The sequence below is a fragment of the Cryptomeria japonica genome, chromosome 11, assembly GCF_030272615.1.
Source record: "Cryptomeria japonica chromosome 11, Sugi_1.0, whole genome shotgun sequence".
NCBI lineage: Eukaryota > Viridiplantae > Streptophyta > Pinopsida > Cupressales > Cupressaceae > Cryptomeria > Cryptomeria japonica.
This window is the reverse complement of record NC_081415.1, coordinates 262,348,603-262,370,343: the sequence shown is the minus strand read 5'-3', so window position 1 is coordinate 262,370,343 and position 21,741 is coordinate 262,348,603. Positions and strand designations below refer to the sequence as shown.

The 21,741-nt window shown below is 36.1% G+C and overlaps 1 protein-coding gene across 3 annotated transcripts in view; it reads right to left on the bottom strand.

The window, feature by feature from the left end:
* Positions 1-709: 709 nt before the first annotated feature.
* Positions 710-21,741, bottom strand: part of LOC131069705 (cytoplasmic tRNA 2-thiolation protein 1) — a 54,485-nt gene continuing 33,453 nt past the window's right edge. For all 3 annotated transcript variants that reach the window (XM_058005235.2, XM_058005233.2, XM_059213857.1), the window contains 3 exons: positions 14,800-14,866; positions 14,435-14,546; positions 710-1,426 (listed from right to left, as the gene is read on the bottom strand). In XM_058005235.2, coding sequence (XP_057861218.1) covers positions 1,244-1,426; positions 14,435-14,546; positions 14,800-14,866 — 362 coding nt within the window. In that variant the 3' untranslated portion in view covers positions 710-1,243. The remainder of the gene's footprint in view (positions 1,427-14,434; positions 14,547-14,799; positions 14,867-21,741) is intronic.

Genomic DNA, 21,741 nt, shown 5'->3' with positions numbered 1-21,741 from the left:
GTAGAGGCTAGATCTAGAAATAAATGCTAAATTGAAATATTATACCTTCCTTTATGAATCTCTTTTGCCTTGAAGTCTTCATAAAAAGGTTGATGTTGTCATGTACAACTCATGTATGTCTTCATATAGAATTGATCATGGATATCATCTTGAATGCTTAAATTTTGAATACGTGACCTCTCCTTAAATATCAAGTATTCTTTTCAATGTATTTCATTAAGTCAAAAGAGATGGTTATATCTTTATATTGAGGGGAGAGGAAAGTAAATTAAGGGAGATTGTTTTGTGTACAAGTGGTTCTAACATTAATTGGCCTATCAAACGTACATTTATAAATGATCTCAATGTAGCATTTTTTCTTTAGAAGTAATGTTTTTTTTTTTAATTTTCTTTATTAATCTGTGTTCTAATACAATATATATTGTTATTTTTAGTAACTTTAGTTAAAATTTGTGTAATTAAAAAATATATAAAATTTAATAAGAACACAATTTAAACTCTCTTAATTTTTAATCAATTTAAAAATTAAATTACAATTTCAACAATTAACTAATAAACAAGTCATAATAAAAATTGATAATCTATTTAACAACCAAAAGTTTACAAGAACAAAAGTTATTTCCTTTTTAATTGAACATAAATCAACAGAAAGTACCAATAATCAATCTTACAACCGTAAATAAATTAAGTATAAAAGAAAAATATAATAATACGGAAGGTGTGTATGAATTAATAAGATGATAGATTGTTGATATGTATGAATGGACATGTTCAATAAAAAGTCTCTTTAACAAAATGTTTAATTAGGCTTATTAATCAAGAGCGATCTCAAGTAACAATATTCCACACCTAATAACTGATTCTCGCAATAACCAAAGGGTGGAACACATTATGATGTGAATTTCCTCATATCATATCAAGAAAATTCATGTTTGTCCACAAGCACGCTGACATTTGACCCTTGATCCAAACTGATTCCAACTAAATTTTGTGATTGGTGATTATATGTGCAATCTAACTTCGCTAGATTTTCTACACTAGACCAATGTCTTGAAATTTGTATTTTTTTAATTCGTACAGCCATAAATTTATGTAGATTTTATAATGTTATTTGGTAAGAAAATTGTATAAAAATATTGTACATACAATTTAAAAAAGATTGAAAAGCCATATTATTCAAATATTATCAGAATTTCCTGATATAAGTGATAAAATGCATTTCTGTAATTTGGAATAATATGCATCAAAAATCAAGGGAAGTGCAAGGCTTCCCCTTTGGCAACTCTTTTTGTTGCATTTCTGCTTCCGTAGTCACAGGAGGTTCAATCTCAAGTTTTAAGCCACGGCGTCCCCTAGTTCGACTGATTCCAAGTTTTGGAAGACCTCGATTCAACCCATCCAGTAAAACACATGCTTTGCACCATTTCTGCAGGTCAAAAATTTGTTCATATTAACCTATTATATCAAAGACTATCAAAATCACAGAATAATGGCATATATTCTGAAAACCAGTGGAAGAAAACCACAGTACATATGCATCAGAGATATTTTCTTTATTTAATACATGTTTTTGTTTTTACAGTGCAAAGAAAAGCAAGTAATATTAATTAGTGGTAGATATCAACAAGGCAATCATTAGTACATGATTTATGCCATACCATATGGTAGTTTCCTAAAAGTTATCCTTGATCATCTGTAATGGATTTCATCAAAGAAAATCAGCATCATCATTGATTTAAGCCTTTACAGTTCTCAGAGAAACGCGGTGTATTATGAGGTTTCCATATGCATATTTGTGTCTCTGCTGAACCTTTTTCTGTCAATTGAGGTTCTCTGGATTATAAACTTTCATTCATACTAAAGCCTCGACTTCAGATTATGTCTCTATTACAACTTTTATATCATTCTTCTAAACAGGGTGCTTGTAATTGCTTTTCATAAGTAGTTTCACATAAATTTCTTACAACGAAAATCCACAGTCCTTGACAATATAAATATAGAATTAAAGGTTTATAATCAATCAATATGTTCTCTGCATTCATTCAGACAATTCTAAGTGATTGCTTCAAAAATCAACATAGTCAATGCTTATTGAAGAAAACAGATGCAGAATCTAAATCTGGGCAATTGGTTGTGGTGATAACCATGAAGAAACTGAATGAAATAACATAAAGTCAAAGGAAGCCTATTGAACCAAGTCATAAGACATACAACCAGGCATTAGGTTGACTAAGGAAACCAATAGCTGACAAGGATATTGTGGATCCTGTTGGCACACATGTGACATGATAGAGAACATCTAGATGGCTCTCTCCAGGACAACATACATTAGACACGGCAAAATCAGCCGCTGTACTAAAAAGGCAACCCACATTGGCTATAAAAACTTGTCTCACTTAAGCATTAAATTATCTTTTGTTAATATTTGGTGGAAACTAATTCTTAAGCTTCTGTCAATATCAATTTGATAAAAACACAATGAAACCTTACAGTTAAATCATTGGAAAATGTTTTCATTTATTAAAGGTATTAATATGCTCGTGTTATAATCAGTTTCCATGGACCACATAAAGAGATCGGCCGAAGCCTCCTGACAACCATGGGCCTGACCTACTACTCATCTTTCTTTGCATGTTGGTTGCATTTAAGCGTTATTCCATCTGTATGAGAAGGCTAGTATCCCCTAGCTGCATTGGCAAAGCCATGCTTGAAAATCTTGCCCAAAACAGCTTATCAGGGAAATGAACAACACGCAAAGCTGGCCATGTAGAAGAACAATTATCAAACATGGGCAAATAATATGCTGAAAGCACTAATGTGAAATTGTGCTAACAGCTTAGTGGTCTGGATTACATCAACAGGTAAAGACATGGCAGCAAGCATAGCCCGTGAGAGCAACTGGTAAGAAACTTGATAAAATAATTTATCATAATTTTCATGCAGAATCCAATGCAGCAGGCAATATAAGAGACATTTAAAATGGTAACTATCCATTCACTATCTAAAACACCAATGGAAAAAATCAAAATAGGTTTAGTTTACTTCCAGCTGACCATCTAGAGGAGCGATTATCAAACATGAGCAAATAATATGCAAGTGGCACCAATGTAAACTTGTGCTAACAGTTTGGTGGGCAGGATTACATCCAAAGGCAAAGCAATGGCAGGAAACACAACCCATGAGGTCAACTCGTAAGAAACTTGATAAAATAATTTGGCATCATTTTCTTGCAAAACCCAATACAGTAGCCAATACAAGTGACTTTGAAATGGTAATTATTCATTCACTCTCTAAAAAACCAATAGAAAAATCAAAATAGGGTTGGCTTACTTCCAAGCATTTGTAGTATGTACTCAGAGTTCACTTCTCAGAAGAAGCCTTCTTTTTCATCCTACATCCCATGGTATAGATACATGGTAAACTTACAGAAAGATTATATCCTTCAAAAATGTTATTAATAGTCTTAGATCAGGTACCCAGATAAATTTATGAAGACAAATTTCAAGAATAGACAAAATTAGATAGCTGTGATTATTATCCAGTAACTATCGTAGCCTACAGAAATGATAATATGCAATACAGAAGAAAATGAATTCTTATATATTGGCAAGTGAGAATAATGATAAAGAGATTAATAATTTCGTCTCTAATTTAGTGCAGGATGATTCGGCAATGCACTGTCATTGCCCAATTGAATGATTTTGAAAGCCCAGAAGTTCAGTAGAATTTATTGATTTCAGTGCTTAAGCTCTCATTGACAGTCAAGCAGCGACAACTTGTATTAGGAAGAGGTAAATGTATATTTATGTTAGCAGTTTAATTTGCACTTTTTAGTGCAACACAAAATGGAACAGATGTGCCATAGAACTGAACTTTAACTTTAGAAAGGAAAGCTCAATAAAAATTGTTAAATTTATGGATCAGAATTAAAATTTATCTTGTTCTATGTATTACTGATTAAAATATAAATCTGACTATCTTCTTTTGTATGGCAGGTGAGAGGAGCATTTATTATTTTCTATGTCCTATCTCACGAATGCCATTCAATATAAGTATATAACAAATGGGACACGGTCAAGCAATGCCTTGATCGGTCATGACCGATCAAGACATTACTTGATCGTGCCCTTTTGTTTATACTAACAAATGCTAAATAACATAATGATATATATAATTAAATGTTGAAGGCCTTAAGGCCAATTTAACATTTAATTTTATCCGACTGAAGCTATAAATCATCAACACTCCCTCTTAGCTAGGGAGGATAAAAGGTATTGGGAGCAATATTCATAAATCGTATGATGCTTATCTTGGGACCATAGTTTCAAGATGTAAATTGCCTTTGTCGGTGATTCTATTCACAAACTCTTGAGTGGATTGCCTCTGTCGGCGATTCTATCCATAAGCTCTTGTGTGGGTTGCTTCAGTCGGCGATTCTATCCACAAGCTCTTGTGTGGATTGCCTCGGTCGGCGATTCTATCCATGAGCTCTCACGTGGATTGCCTCAATCGGCGATTCTATCCACAAGCTCTTACGTGGATTGCCTCAGTCGGCGATTCTATCCATGAGCTCTTGTGTGGATTGCCTCTGTCGGCGATTCTATCCACAAGCTCTTACGTGGATTGCCTCAGTCGGTGATTCTATCCACAATCTTGAGTTATTGTAAGATCGTCACCTTCCAATAATCTCAAAAATACAAGTGGAAATCATTTGGAAGTCGTCACTTCCTTATGATTTACACAGGGCCCATAAAATAATTATTAGTATTAATAATAATAATCAATATTTACAATTTTTACATCAGAAGTGCTCAATCTTTATTAGTAAGCTCCCTCTCAATCACAAGGTATCTTGAGTTTCTTCTAGAGAACATATTTTTCTGAACATGTCTGAATTTCTGACTTCAGCAAGGGACGCTTGTAGTTTAAGTTTGAGAGGACAAGTTCTTGCAATGTGGCCATATTCGTCATATATGAAACATTGTACTTTAGAGGAGTCTCTAGGCTTCTTGAATGATCGATTACCATATGTCTTTTTGTCCTTTTTCCTTTTCAAACAAGAGACTAGAACTTGAACATCTTCATCAACGGGTTTCATGATTCCTCTTGATATTAGGTTACACTCTCCTTGAATGCAGTCAGCTTTTAGTCTATCAAATTTGGGAACTTTGGATCGAGCACTAACTCCTTGTCTAAAGTTTCCCCATGAGATAGGGAGCCCATTTAGAGTTATCATAGTTAGCTTCTTATTATCATAAATGTGACCAATTGATGAGAGCTGGTTCCTTAATTCTGTTATCCTCATAAAATATGAAGTGATAGTCTCTTCTTTACTCATTTTAATATTAGAAAGTTGATTTTTAAGTGTGAGGATTCCGCTCGTGTTGTTAATCTCAAACATGTCTTTCAAGGCTTTGAACATGTCATATGCAGAATCTAACCTTGTAATGATAGGTAGTAGATGACTCTTTACTCCATCTACTAATAACTCCATTGCTTTAATATTGTTCTTTTCCCACTGACTCTGTTCGTCTTTTCCATCAGGTTTAGAAGGATTCTCTATTATTGTTTTTAACTCATTCTTCCTTAGTACCAACATCATTCGTAGTTTCCATGAATCATAGTTTGAGGCACCTTCAAGTCTCTTCGAATCTGATTCCATTCGTCATTTTAAAATACAAACTTTCAAGGAGATATCAATCTGATCTTAATCGGATCTTCCTTCAGGCTGTTAGGCTTTATAGAAGGAAACCTGGCTCTGATGCCATGTTAAATTTATGGATCAGAATTAAAATTTATCTTGTTCTATGTATTACTAATTAAAATATAAATCTGACTATCTTCTTTTGTATGGCAGGTGAGAGGAGCATTTATTATTTTCTCTGTCCTATCTCATGAATGCCACTCAATATAAGTATATAACAAATGGGACACGGTCAAGCAATGCCTTGATTGGTCATGACCGATCAAGACATTACTTGATCGTGCCCTTTTGTTTATACTAACAAATGCTAAATAACATGATATATATAATTAAATGTTGAAGGCCTTAAGGCCAATTTAACATTTAATTTTATCCGACTGAAGCTATAAATCATCAACAAGAATTAACCTACTATGAACAATTTGCACTTGCTTATTTGCAATCTTTACAATGTTTTCTAAGGTGTTTTTGAGTATACAAACTAAATAAATAAAAACCTATCTTTGTTTTTATGATCTACAGTTCAAGGTGACTCAGCACATTAGCACTGGGCAAGTGATTTTTGGGTTTATCGACTGAAAGAAATCTCTACAGCTTCACAATTGCATTGTTCAATCAAATGCAAAGACTGAACAATTAAGTACACATACAGAGTTAAATAGGTTAAAACACATAAACACAAATGCTGTAGTAAATTAAATGGAGGACTTGGTATGATCTACACCTTCAAGCTAACCTGCAATTCAAAGATAACAAACTTGACAAAGAAATTTAACCATCAACAAACATAAAAAGACACCTCAATAAACATCTATTAGCAAGATAAGTGCAATAAATTTCATTGAGGGATAACGAATTTTGGATAACAAGAACACCTGCTTAACAGTAATTTCAGCAATATGCAAGGGTGAGAATCATCATTAGCCATCTAAGTGCAAATGGCACTTATTTATACTATTTATACTATACATGAAACAAATTGATTGTATTTCAACTCTAGCTGCAACTGCTTGCATGACATGCAAACTTTATTAAAAATTTGTTTTAATGCTAACTTTTCTTGCATGATGAGAAAATGATAAAAAAATAGCTTACTTCTGGCTTTAATAGAGGATGCTAGAAAAAGCAAAAGGCTCAATCTAACAGTGCTCCTCTTCAAAAATGATGACAGTTAAGCACAAGTTAAAAATAGACTATTTGCAAGGCTCTAGATGATTTCGATGAAGCTTTTATGGCAAATATTTTGAGATCCTAACAATCACTTTGACGTTTTGAAACCAAACATCTTGTTGATTTTGCATCACATATCCTCTGCATCATCTCAAGATCTAATTTTATAGCTAGAGCGTGCAACATAGTCGCAACTAGAACTACAATCAACAACAAATTAACAAACTTTGACAAACTTTCTTCTTGTATGTGAAAAATCTAATTGTACAAAATGTGTATATCGTCATCCAACTTAGAGGATTTGATACCCATATCTGATTGGTGCATCATTATTCTTGTGCAAAAAAAATCTGCTTCGATCCCTTCTTGTCACTTTACATTGAACCTTCACCATTTATTGCAACTTTGTATGCTCTAAAACCTCAGAAAACCTTCTCAATACTGTCTCCTTTGATTTTTCTTTGATCTACAAATGTTTTAAGAGAACCCAAAGAAGAGTTTAAAAAAACTTATGCTGATATATGTGATATATCTGCTATTCTTTATGAAATCATCCTTCAAACTACAAATGTCTAATTTCACTTTGAACATTTGTATCCTAAACTGCCAACCCCATATATAAATGAACATTATTGTTGTTGCATTACAACAAACCTAAAAAACTGTTTAATATTAAATCAAAACAATGGGGACGCAGAGCAGGAATGGGAGTCGTTTGAATTGTGAAGTGGTTGCAGAAGGGGCCAAGGACTTCGACGAAGATGGAGATGCAGATTGGGGTTCAATGCTGGCTGCCTGCTGTGTGAAGGGTGGATCTATCTGGTATCCGGTTGGTGTTGGTCTGTTGTGTATATTTTTTCCCCCCAAGCCTGATTTCATGGCCGTGTCTCTGCTTCATGTTTGTTTGTCCTCCTGCTTGATCTATGTGGGTTTCATGCAATGTCTTATCTTTCATTGCGTGGGGTGCCAAGTTTTGGGCCTCTAACGTTGGTAGTGTCTGTGTCTTCGTCATTTCGGTTGGCATGCAAGGCGTTTTGGTGATCTATGGCAACATTCTGCACCTGGTTGCAGTGAATGCTGGAGATGCGTTCTTGTACCTCTGTGTTCCTTAGAGGGTGGCCTTTCCTTGGTTACCCTGTTCCGCTTCATGCCTTGGGGCTATTTGCATTCTGGTCCCATTGCCTGGGGTGATAATTGTCTGGTTCTTGCCCGCATGGGCTGCCTGGAGCTAGGAATTTGGTGCTGGTACAGGCCATGTTTACACTATACCTATGGATATGGTCAGTTTTATGGTGGGCTGTGCGGGAGTTTTATGCCTGGTTGTGGTGAAGGTTGGAGTTGGGGTTATAAACCCCTGTGCTGATGACAATCTTTTGATGGAGGCCACTTCTTGGTTTCCTTGCTCTGCTTCAAGTCTTGGGAAGGGGCGAGATCTCGACCCCATGTCTACGGTTGGTGCTATCAACATGTGAGTGTGACTTGGATTTGAAGTTATTATTCAATCACCAAATAAATAACTCCATCTTGACATATTGTAATTTAAGTTTAGCTGGTCAGGTGTAGTGGTAGAGACCAAGCAATATCACAAAAAGGCCAAGGTGAGCCTTACTGAAACTAGCCCTCCTATATTAGCAGCCCAGAGTCTTAAAAAGGTTTGAAGCTTCATGTGAGCCCTGGATTGTTTCGATGGCTCAGTGGATGGCAACTGATTGGACTGCAGCTTTTATAAGGATTTCTGATATATTGCATAGTCGATCTACTGCTTGCCCCGTCATTTCCCAAAGCTTGGCCCCTCCTCTATATAGTATAGTAGGAGGCTGTTTCAAATCATTTGAAGGGCGTTGATTATGGTTTGAGTGACTTATTTTCCAGCATCAGTCGCTCCTAAGACAAAATGAAGGGAGAAGGGTTCACCCAGACCTACCAACTCATCTGAATAGAGTTAGCTAAGAACCATGGAGCCACCAAGCAATGCATGAAACCCTCTTCAACCCGGTGAAGACTACCAGAGGCCCCCATGAGATTTTATGACATTGAAAATTGAAATTTTATGACATTGAGAGATTTTCATGTTGAAACAACAGAAGAATATATTCTATGTTAATAAAATACAAATAGATCTGTTATATCATAGTATGAATTGATATCCCCAAAAGAGAGAGAAACCTCATTGATAAAAGTGACTAGAAGATTTATATGGACATCACCCTAGAGAGAGTCTAAGGATATTTTTTGATGGCACTGCTAACGGTGACCTGGGTAATAAATTTCTTATGCAACTGCCAAGGGCAATCAGGGTCCTGCTGGAGGTAGGGTATCTATAGATTCCAAATGTCAGCCTAGCCATTGAGAGAGAAACAAATAGATTTATTTGAATCCTACCTTCCAGAGGGTTCATGAATAAATTTTTAATGGCACTGCCAAGGGCAACTTGTGTCCTGCTGGAGGTAGGGGTGTCTTTGATCGTCTACACAATAGACATTTAATGAAAAAATTGTTAATGGCACTGCCAATGACAACCTGAGTCCTGCTGGAAGTAGGGGTATCTTTAGAGATGCAGAATGTCAATCTTTGTTCATCTACACAACAGATATTGGGAGGGAAACAAATAGTTGAGACGAGGTCATGGCACTATTCAAAAGATCTGCATATTGAAGTACTAAAAGGATGAGGGAAGCAAGTGATGAAAAGAGACGTAAAATTATAATCAACACCATGAATGTAAGAAAGACTAAGGCTTGGCTCATCAATAAGATGGAATCAGCACATAAAAAGAGGAGGAAACCAAGTAGCAAATCCTGCAGCAAATAGAGGTGTAGGATAGCAAAGGGCAACTAGTCCACCTAAAAAGTTACGGTTACCCCCATACCCAAAAGATCTTGAAAACCAGTTGGTGGGGAATGCAGTGCCCATGAAACTGAATGCTAATTAACAATATTATTTAAGTTGGCAACTTGGCCCAATAAACTTAATTTTATGGGCAGTTTTTTAATATTACTACAATAAAATAGAAGGTGTTTTTAAAACACTAGTATTAAAATAAAAATATTTTTAAACACTTTTTTTTTTATTAGTTAAAGTTGTCATATTTTTAAATACTTAAAATAAAACAAAAACTAAAATTATTTAAAATACTTGGAGGGAAATTTAGGACCCAAGGGACCAATTTGAAAAGGTATATCAAGGAGGTGCATATCTTCATTTGAAATCATTCAAGATATCATTTGCATACTACTTTCACTACTTTCAGATTTGAGCAATTGTTTAATCTAGGGCATTCAAGCACAAAAACTCTTGGCATGTTTGAATTCTAGATGACAAAAACCTTTGAAATTCATCATATCGGCTCAAGGAAGAAAACCCTTGTTTCCGATTTTGGGTGATTCCACCCAGGGATCACAATTGTGCCAACTTGTTGAGGATTTGAAGACATTTTATAATCTGCTACAGTGTCACTCCAATAGCGCTACAGTATTTGTTGCTGAGTTTTAAAGATTTCATGCAAAATTACAGCAATAGGGCAATTTGGGTTTGCAAGCAAATTTCAGTATTTTGTTGCCATATAACATTTGAGGACTCCTATACTGGTTTTCAGAATTTCAGGGTAGTCATTGTGCAAGAAAAGACACTGGATCTGAATTATACAGGCCTATGATGGTGACCCTAGCTAATCACCATCATTGGGAGGATGCATTTGACAATATATTGCTGTTTCAACCCTATTTCCAGCAGATCTGCATCATTTCCAGACTGATTACTGTCTTTTCTAGCACTGTACAGCCAGCCATACATCTCCAAACAGCAGCCGTACCAGTCAACGACCTCTATTTGCTGTTTACAAACATTGCAGGGTCTGATCTAAATTTAACTTGCATCAATTCAACTGGGTACGACATTCTGTGAGTGCAAAATATCTTATAAATTCTTATTTGTACTTCCCAGCTGTTGTTGTTAGGGCCGACCTAGTGCACAAAATGCCAAGTGGCCTGTCGGCCTTGGCATTTGGATATCTCAGTTGTATGAGTCTAATTTGGGGCAGGCCCTATTTGGGCAAACCACTTGTGTAACTTGCGATTAAGTTAAATGTAACTTGCAACTAAGGGAGACTCATATGTAACTTGTAATATATTTGTCATTAGTGCTCAATGACAAATTCAGTCCAATGCCTTGGCATTGAAAGTCGCCAAGCCTGGTATTGAAATGCTGACGGTAAGTGGAGTCGCTATGGACATCTTTGTCCGTTTTAACATTCTATTTCTTCATTCGGGGAGGAGAACATGTTGTGGAGGATTCTCTCCGGTAATCATAACATTTTACTAGCAAATGAAAGTGATGGAGATCGCTCTCTTCACAGCGCTCGCGGCTAGAGACATCGACAAGGTGGCAGCAAGCATTCTAAGGATTCAACGAAGCGACGTGAGTCGGTACGCGTGGTACCGACTGCTCGGTGTAATGGAAGGTTGAGATCGAGCAGCACCATAGTGGCGAGTTTTGTGATGGTCACATTAAGCCGTACACAAATGTGAAATGTGTACATATGGGGACGAAAGCGAATGGAGGCCCCTAACGATCAAGAATGGTGGAGAAGGCCTTCGTGCAATAACGCCTTGCAACAACTCTCACATCATCCTAGAAGCTTCGAGAGTCACATGAAGCATTCATTTCACTAAAGCCTGCATAGGCATAATTGGATGGGGTTGCGAATCGGATGATATTGCAACTGAAGGTCCAGTTATTCGAGTTCTTACTTATGTCGCTCTTGAAGATCATCTGACGTTTGTCCTAGGATGGGCATTGCAGCTTAGCATTCTGGCACACCCTGCTACAGGTGGATTTTTGTCGCATTTATGTGGTTGGTCCATCACTTTGTTGTGGATGGTATTAAAGGCAGCTCTTCAGATGATGCCTAAGCTATGCACGGGGCAGATATTGTGGACAGATGATGAGTGATGGCGAGGGCCACAGGCCACACAGCCATCAGACCATCACTAGTTGCTTCGGTGTGATCAATCCAAGTGAATGGAAATTCCATTGCTGAGCAAAATTATAAAAGATAAGTACTCTTTATGTTTCAATAATGTTCATGAATTTTTCATTGTCATGTACATCATTGAATAGTGAATCATATATTGACATTTCCCATGACTATCATTATCTCTCTCTGAAATGCTTCTAGGACGAATCAGAGATTGCATTCAAGGAAGATTGCTTGCATTTCTTTGCAGAGGAAGAATCAGCATTTAGAGGGAGTCTGACATATCATCAAAAGTAACCTTGGACAAGGAGGTCAGAAGATTGATTTCAGCTTCAAAGGAAGCATGACATTTCAGCTTCAGAGGGAGCCTCACATTTTAGCTTCAAAGGGAGCTACATCGTCATGAAGATTTGGTTAAAGCATTTTTCTCTGTAATGGAGAAATTTGAGGTGAAAGCCCTTGTTAATGAGTTCTTCTCTGTGAGGGAGAAGTTTGAGGTGCAAACCCTTGTTAATGAGTTCTTCTCTGTGAGGGAGAAGTTCGAGGTGCAACCCCTTGTTAATGAGTTCTTGTCTATGAGGAAGAAGTTCAAGGTGCGATCCCTTATTAATGCATTCATCTCTGCGAGAGAAGTTTGAGGTGAAAGCCCTTGTTCCATCCTCTACGAGTAGGCATGGTGGTAATGCACCCTTCTCTGGGAGAAGGTTGAGGTGAAAGCCCTCTTCCACCCTCTGCGAGTAGGCATGGTGAGCCCACCCACTGCGAGTAGGTATGGTGGGTATCATGGAAGAAATTCCATGATGTGCTTGTTCACCCTCTGGGAGTAGCTATGGTGAACGTATTTTTCATGGGAATAGCCATGGTGGTAGTCACTATGCAACTTGGTTATTCAGAAGGAATCCTCCCTAGCTAAGAGGGAGTGTTGTTGTGTAGCTAGGTTGGATCCCTTCTAGGGCCGACCTAGTGCACAAAATGCCAAGTGGCCTGTCGGCCTTGGCATTTGGATATCTCAGTTATATGAGTCTAATTTGGGGCAGGCCCTATTTGGGCGAACCACTTGTGTAACTTGTGATTAAGTTAAATGTAACTTGCAACTAAGGAAGACTCATATGTAGCTTGTAATATATAGGTCTGACCCTATCCTTGGCACCAAAAGTATATGGCCGACTTGAGGTCTATTAGGAGGTATTGATTCATATATATGCGAGGTCATGATTGCATCATTAGATATGAATTCAATAACATGAAGGACATGTATTGTGCTCGGGGGTGACAATAAGAGCTTATCGTCTATGGTTGGGAAGGCAACAGATCTGATGTTTGCCTGTGGTTAACAAGCACTACCATAAAATCAACACCAACATCTTCATTCACTGTTTTCAGTAGCTATACTGTTCAAATAGAACATATTCGAAGATTATTTAGCTGCCCTAACTCATAATTGGCTCTACTATCTACGGTTTTTATGACATAAATCAGCAAAATTTGATGTTGTTTATTGCAATTGTCAATTGATATTGGTATTTTAAACGTCTTGAAAAGTGTGGCCAGAATTTATAATTGTTTGGATTCATTTCCTTTCCAAAAACTAGAAAATAAATCAAATACAAAAGGGGGCATTACATTATGCTTACCCACCTCGCAATCCCTTTACCCCTTTAGCCTTAAAACATTAACACCAAGGGATTTTTCCGCAGATATAGGATCCTATATAGTCTTTTCAGAAGTGTATGGGCTGTCTCTTCAACTTAACATTTTTTGGGAATGTTAAAGGGCCCTTGGGAAAATTGGCTGCCTATAGCAACTTTGAAAAATCAATGAAAAAGGGCAGATGAGATTGCATGCTGGAGAGTGGATAAGTAAAAGTAAGAAGTTAAATCAAAACATAATTGCAATTTACATTTCAACAGAACATATTTTCATAAATGGAAATTCCTAGCGACAGAGCTCACGTCATGTCCTATGGCTCACCATATCAATGTCTCATATTCTTTAGGTATATATTCATCTTGCAGCTAGGTCGAAACTTATATAAATATAGATTGGTGGTGAACTTTATAGTAAGAAGGTGATTGCAGAGTAGAAGGCACCACAAGAAAGGTGTATAATAGCGTCTCTCATCATTGGGTAAGCTATATTTCCTTTGCAATTGTGGAGTGTTCCATGGTATATTCCTAATTTCCTCGAGTGTTAAGTAATTGCTAAGGAAGAAGACTAATCTGATTGATCAAGTGAAAAAATTTCCCATTCTGCCTGCAAATATTGCTGGATTGAATACAATAATTTTTCATGAGAAGAATTTATAATTTTTTGATGTGACTAAAGCATATATGCCTGAGTTGAAGAGGCCCTGACTTGGTGACTATAATGCCAATTAGATATTACTTTTCCAAACAAAAATTTGTGGGTTTAGACTTCCTAACTATAGTTGTCCTTAGCTAAACAAATAATATAAATTGATAATCTCGTATTTCTAGAAATATTTTCCAAGAAATTGTACAATTAAAAGACAAAAATAGAGAGTAAATTCTTGGTTCTCCTTTTACAAAACTGATTCATTAATGAACAAAAAGAATGAAAAGAACCTGGCTTGAAATATAGCCACAGCGCTCACAGATGCCTTGTTCTGGCAGTTTTGTTGAAGATGAAACACTAAAGTTCTCACCCGATCTGATGATGTCAAGTATTGCTCTTGGTCTGCAAGATCAGGACTAATATTATAACACATTGCCATGATAAACTGTGGCATGGTAATAAGTTTTTCCTCATGATCGACTTCATGGTGAGTTCAGAAACATCAATTCAATTTTTTTAACACACTTTTTTCTAAATAACAGGACATCATTCAAAAGCAAAGGTGCACTATATAGCAGAAACATTTATTTCATTTACTAGCCATGCTACGAGTATCTTCTCAAACACTGTACAAAGGAACATGAGCAAGATTTACCTGATTTGTTCTAAATCTTTAATGAAATCACGAGCAAAACCTCGATACGCATTTGGTGAATAAATGCCTGCATAAAAAATAGTTCGGACAAACTTCAATGCTCTGGAATAAAGATAAGCTTATAAAGATTTCTGTCAAAAGAGCTTTGAGAACTTACACCCCTTGCTGCAATATAATTTCATAATATTTATTAGTCAGTTAAGCTACTACACCTCGTTGTTGATTGCCTTCCTACCAGCAATCATTGATATTTATTATTTATTCAAAGTCATTATCAATCAAAATTATCAGTTCACAAGTGTGAAGGTGCCTCTTTTATATTAATTAAGTCATCCAAAATGGACAACCATTTAATATTTTCAAGATGATTCTCCAAAAGCATTGGGAATGCAAGCTTTTTAATTGCAATTTCCAAAATGCTTCGAGGTTATGCAAGGAGGTAAAGTAAAAACTAGCATGCTATAAACAATCCTACAAGTTAAACTTAGTACTGATGCCAATTATTCACATTGAAATGGTTTATAAAAAAGAAGTCAGCATGCCTATTCATAAGATGACATTGAACAGTGGAAACCCTTGTTTGGGCTAGCCCATGCATTTAGAACATTTTTATTTAGTATTTGACCTCCAAAGACCCCGTAAGTTGTGATTAAGAGTTCCATCCCCTTGAACAAGCTCTGCAAAACTCGGATTAGGATTCATAATTTACAGGCTATGACACAGAGACTAACCCCAAGTAATATTTATGTCATTGCCCCTTTGATAGTAAAACCCCCACCTTGAATTTGAACATTACTTGATTGATATAAAAGAATAATTTTAAATCTATTGTATGATAACATCAGAAAGAGAACAAAGCACATTAGGTTGCCTTTCCTAACCACACATCCAAGTGTACCTTAAAATTAATAAAGCCCCATTGCAAATATTTAGTTTTGTTGATTTTCCCAGGTTTTATTGGATGTATTTTAATGTATATATCTGATTCAATCTGATACTTGCATTCTTGGAATTCTATGTGTTCTCAATTTGAATGGACATGTCTCTCCTTTAATTATAATAATTTAATCAATATTATAATGTTTCATCAATCAATTATTAATTTCGAATAATATAATAGATTAATATTGATTATTAAATTTTATATGATTGATAATAATATAATATAACATAATAATATATTATTATTAATCAACATGTATTATATGTATTCTAAATGATCATTCGACTGAAGCTACAAACATTAACACTCCCTCTTAGCTAGGGAGGATGATCAAACAGAATGTGTAGTGATCTCCCATGTCAACACTTATGGCCCTCACCATAGCTACACAAAACATAATTAACACTCCCTCTTAGCTAGGGAAGATAAAATCAATGCAAATGCATTAACTCTAGATTAATTATGGAATAAAGAAAATATTATCTCACTATGATATCAGGAAGTATGGTATAAACAAGAATATCAAGGCACATGATATTCACCATAACTCAAAAATATCATCTCATGATATTGGGAGTATTTGCATCAACCATATGATGCTCATCACAGGGGACCATAGTCTCAAGGTGTGAATTTGCATCCGTCGGCGATTCTATTCACAAGATCTTGCATGGATTACCTCTGTCGGCGATTCTATCCATAAGCTCTTACGTGGATTGCCTCAGTCGGCGATTCTATCCATGAGCTCTCACTTGGATTGCCTCAGTCAGCGATTCTATCCACAAGCTCTTACATGGATTGCCTCAGTCGGCGATTCTATCCATGAGCTCTCACGTGGATTGCCTCAGTCGGCGATTCTATCCACAAGCTCTTACGTGGATTGCCTCAGTCGACGATTCTATCCATGAGCTCTCACGTGGATTGCCTCAGTCAACGATTCTATCCACAAGCTCTTACATGGATTGCCTCAGTCGGCGATTCTATCCATGAGCTCTCACGTGGATTGCCTCAGTCGACGATTCTATCCACAAGCTCTTACATGGATTGCCTCAGTCGGCGATTCTATCCATGAGCTCTCACGTGGATTGCCTCAGTCGGCGATTCTATCCACAAGCTCTTTCGTGGATTGCCTCAGTCAGCAATTCTATCCACGAGCTCTCATGTGGATTGCCTCTATCGACGATTCTATCCACAAGCTCAAGTTACTGTAAGATCGTCACCTTCCAATAACCTAAAAAATACAAGTGCAAATCATTTGGAAGTCGTCACTTCCTTATGATTTACACAGGGCCCATAAGGCATTAAATGATTTCATTAGTATAATAATCAATTGAATCAAGTTTTACCTCATAAGTGTTTCACCTTCAATAGTGAAAATCCCTCTCAATCACTATGATCGAAATTGTCACAAGTTGACTGAACCATCTGCTCCCTCTAAAGCTCAAGTTCTTGTATCAACCTCTTGTCCTCTTTTGAAATGTCAGACTCCCTCTGCATCTGGTCTCAATCATCAATTCGTTTATAAGCATCAATTTATTTCTCCCTTTAATTCAATTTTATTGTGCTTTCGTCCTGAAGGTATGTCAGAGAGAGATTACAAATAGCTCATAAACTAAATTATCTCGAACAGAAATACCAATGATAGAAGCATACAAGATTTTACTAGCCAATATTATAGCATAAATTACAAACTCAATAATTCATGTGCCTTAATAAACACATGGAATACTTATCTTAAGTTTAAAGCATTTCCTTTCATAAGGTGAGCCAATATAAGAAATATCACGCATGAATCATCTCTCATCATAATTCCCTTTGAATGATGTAGAACATTTTCATAATTTTGATCAAGACTTTCATTATGATCTGCCCCACACAGTCATTAATAACTTTTGCAATTTATCAAATTTATCCAATCTCTTCGGTGAGATGTTAGAAAATCTAATTACAAACATTTCCTCCAAGTTATAGCCAGATCCAACGGTTAAAACAAAAGTTATGACATTTTTCCCAAAACTGCTACCCCTAGGTAGGGTTTCAAGTGACCTGCACCAAAGTCGTCATATCTTTCACAAAACTGAATCAAATTTGATGAGATAAACATATTTGAAAACTAGAAACACAGATCTTTCCATCCATATATTATAGTCCTCATTTTGAGGCCAACCAAAGGCCGTACAATGGCATATTTCAGACTGAAAATTCTAGAAAAAACTGAATTTTCCAACCCTCTCCAACCTCCAAATTAAACTTCACAGGCCTGAGCTCTGATACAATGTTGATTTTCCCAGGTTTTATTGGGATGTATTTTAATGTATATATCTGATTCAATCTGATACTTGCATTCTTGGAATTCTATGTGTTCTCAAATTGAATAACATTATACTATATATATTCCTTTGGAGAGGCATGTCCTTGAACGGACATGTCTCTCCTTTAATTATAATAATTTAATCAATATTATAATGTTTCATCAATCAATTATTAATTTAGAATAATATAATAGATTAATATTGATTATTAAATTTTATATGATTGATAATAATATAATATAACATAATAATATATTATTATTAATCAACATATATTATATGTATTCTAAATGATCATTCGACTGAAGCTACAAACATTAACAAGTTTTTCTTCAAACTTTCTTGCAACCACAAGAATGCATCTTGTAGTGGATAACAAGAGAAAATGAAACTAGAATTTATAAAATATCTGAAACTAGCCAGCATTTAGGATAAGAATCAAGCACTTGAAATAAATGAAACTAAATATACGCAAAGTAGTTAATGTGACATCAGATAAGGAAAGCAATTTCCACATGGAAATTCTTAAGGATGCAATGAAACAGCAGTACATGTTTCCATTGTGAGCCTCATTGATGCATATAAGGAAACACTCTTCTAGATCCCACAAAATCCACCAAAATGGTAGCCTAGAGTTTGCATGGAAACTATCTATCTTAGAAACATAACCATTGCATTGATGGCATGTCGTTCCTCATCCTCTATTGCTTGAAGTAAATTTGAATCCTCACCCTTAAGATGGATAATTTTATGGGTAGAAAAAGCCACTTGGAGTAGTTGTGGCATCCAATCAAGTCATCAAAGGCAACTTGAGTTGTGCGGAGAGGTGGGCAGGAGTGAATAGTGAAAAATGCAGGAGATTCAAAGTTTCAGGGATCAAGGATCAAGGGCTGGCGATACCTCATAACCAATACCACTTGTCAAGGATTGAGAATCAAAAGTATGGCATACTCTGTGTTTAAAGTAAACAAATAAGGGTGCCCAGGCATCTCCAACTTGTTGATGTAATTTTAAGCACTTTGAACATAGAGTAAAATACTAAGTATTCTATCCTCTCTTGAACAAGGAAACCTTATGTGCTAAACAATGTGATCAAATAAGATTACCCCAAGGTTTCTTTAGTCAGATTTTGGCAATGCAATAAATAGACTCAATTGTAATGATGTGATATGCTGGTATCACAAAGGGACATACACTTATGAATCACAACTGGAACTTGCAAATTAACTTCTCTCAAATAAAGAAAGTTCAAAAGGGAAAGGGTTTAGAGAAATCTAATCTAACACCTAAGGACAATGATGATAATGAATGATGCTTTGATAGACGAATTCCTTAAATCAAGCTTTGCTTCGTCACCCAATGCTCAGGCAACTTCAACAAAAATCCACAATCGAACTTAGCAACAATAATTAGACTCAAACTAACTTTACACTATCGCTTACAATCAGCAAACCGCAAAAAAGTATGAACCAAGGGATTCATCACATATCATCGCATTGCTCCATTAAGATCAATGAGCTTTATCTAAATTTAGAGAAGTAGAAACCATGCAACATGCTGAAATAACACACAAAATCCACCATATCTTCAATGAAAGTAGTATGTTTATTCCATCAAGCCTTGGCAACATTTTTTGTCTTCCCTCCTACTCTACTTCTACTTACCCAACTACTCTTCTACTACTCAACTATTAACCTTTACAAATGAGATGGTAATGTCTTATATAGATACCCCAATTACAATTCAGAGGCTAGGATTGATTTAGAATCAATGGCCAAGATTAAGACAACAAACTCCTAATTAGGGTTAGTTACAACTAACTTCTCTTTGACCAATGAAATCATTACATATGCTTGATTACACATCCTTTTAAGTGAAAGACCAATAAGAAACAAGGTTAGGTACATCAAATTCAGTTCCTTCCACATGTGTAGTTTGTTGATGAGTTAGGAACATTGAACTTGGACATATTGACTTGGAATTACTTAATTAGTTGAGTATGAATTGTCACCACCTCAGCTATTTGAATGCCTTGTAGACTTGATATTCCATTGCAAGAAATATCTCTTGATACTTAACATTATCCAATCCTATGACAAATGTGATGGTTCATATTCGCAAATTGTATCATCTTAGTGATCAAGTTTCTAACTTGTTTAACTCTTCTAAAACTATCACAATGTCACCCTTGATCATTTTTGCATTTCATTCTCATTTTTGGGAATTTTCCTCCTTGTGATGCATTTCCACTTTCAACCTTTGATTCTTGAAATATCTCCTTCCTTGACACTCTTTGATCTTGAAATTCACCTTGGACTTGAATTCCCTAGTGGAGTTCTTGACTTCATGTTGCAATGTCCTTTTCATCCTTAGAATTCCTCATCTTGAATATCATCTTGCTTTGAGTATGTGAATCTTGACCTTGATCTTACAATCATCTTCCTTCAAATATCTTGAATGTACTGGACCTAATCTTGGATTTTCGAAGGAAATTTAAGATTGTTGTTGTTGTAGCATCTTCCTTTTGCAATGCAACTCTTGTTGTAATGTCTTGAGCCTTCTTTTGAGTTCTTCATGTAGTGATCCCATCCTTTGTTCATCTTCTTGCACATATGGAGGTTGTATCTCATTGGTGATGAACCCCTTTTCATTTGCCATCATTGCTTGTAAATCTCGACCTCTTCCTTGGCTTTAAGTCTTGATGCTTACTTGGCATATTTCCTTGAATGATCATCCTTAGCCATGATTCCTTAAAAGGAGCAGATTTGCAAGGTATAGGTGGATTGGATGAATTGGGGGAAATGTCCCCCAAACAGCACCACCACCTTTGCTAGGTCACTCACTATATGGCACGTACCATTACATACTGATTACAACATTTAACTTTGTGAAAACTCATTTGCCTTTAATGGGGCACTCATGGAGATATTATATTGAAGATTTTGACTTGAAGATTTCAATTCACCTCAATTTGTTTATAACTTTATAGTGTCGCCCCCTCCACTTTTGCTCCACTATCATCCTCTTGTCGTCCCTTCACTATTCTCGAATCTAGGCGCTTGGTCCCCCCTTCCCTGAAACCCATTCCCACATCACCCTGTCAGGAAACTTGATGGAACTATGGCATACACCCATTATTTATAAGCTGCTACAAATGTGCTCCAAACTAATCCAATGGCATTTCTCTTCAAGTCAACGAGAAAATAAGAAGGAAGCAAGCACATTAATTTACATAGGAAGATATATTTCTAATTTTGATCTTTTGTTTTTTTCACTCTTCTCTCCTTGCCTAGGACACTAGATAGATAACTCCTTCCGGTGCTTCTCTCCTTGCCTAATGCACTAGATAACTCCAATCATTAACCCTACAAAGGTGTTAGCCAAAAACAACAATGACAACATTGACAACTATTGGGAACGAGGAATAGAGTGTGACATACAAATGACAAATGACCAGATTTTGATTTTAAAACATGACACAATATGAATTTTTTTGCACGGGTACAACAACTAGCATGTGGACACAGGTTATTATTGGGGAGTGCAAGCATGCGAGTAGTCCCATGAGGTGTGCACAACAAAGGTCTAATGTGGAGGGTGAGAAACAATACTTTCCTGAACTAGGGCTACATGTACTCTCTAGGAAGATTTCTGCAGAATGTTCTTAGTTCATAGTTTTAAGGATTT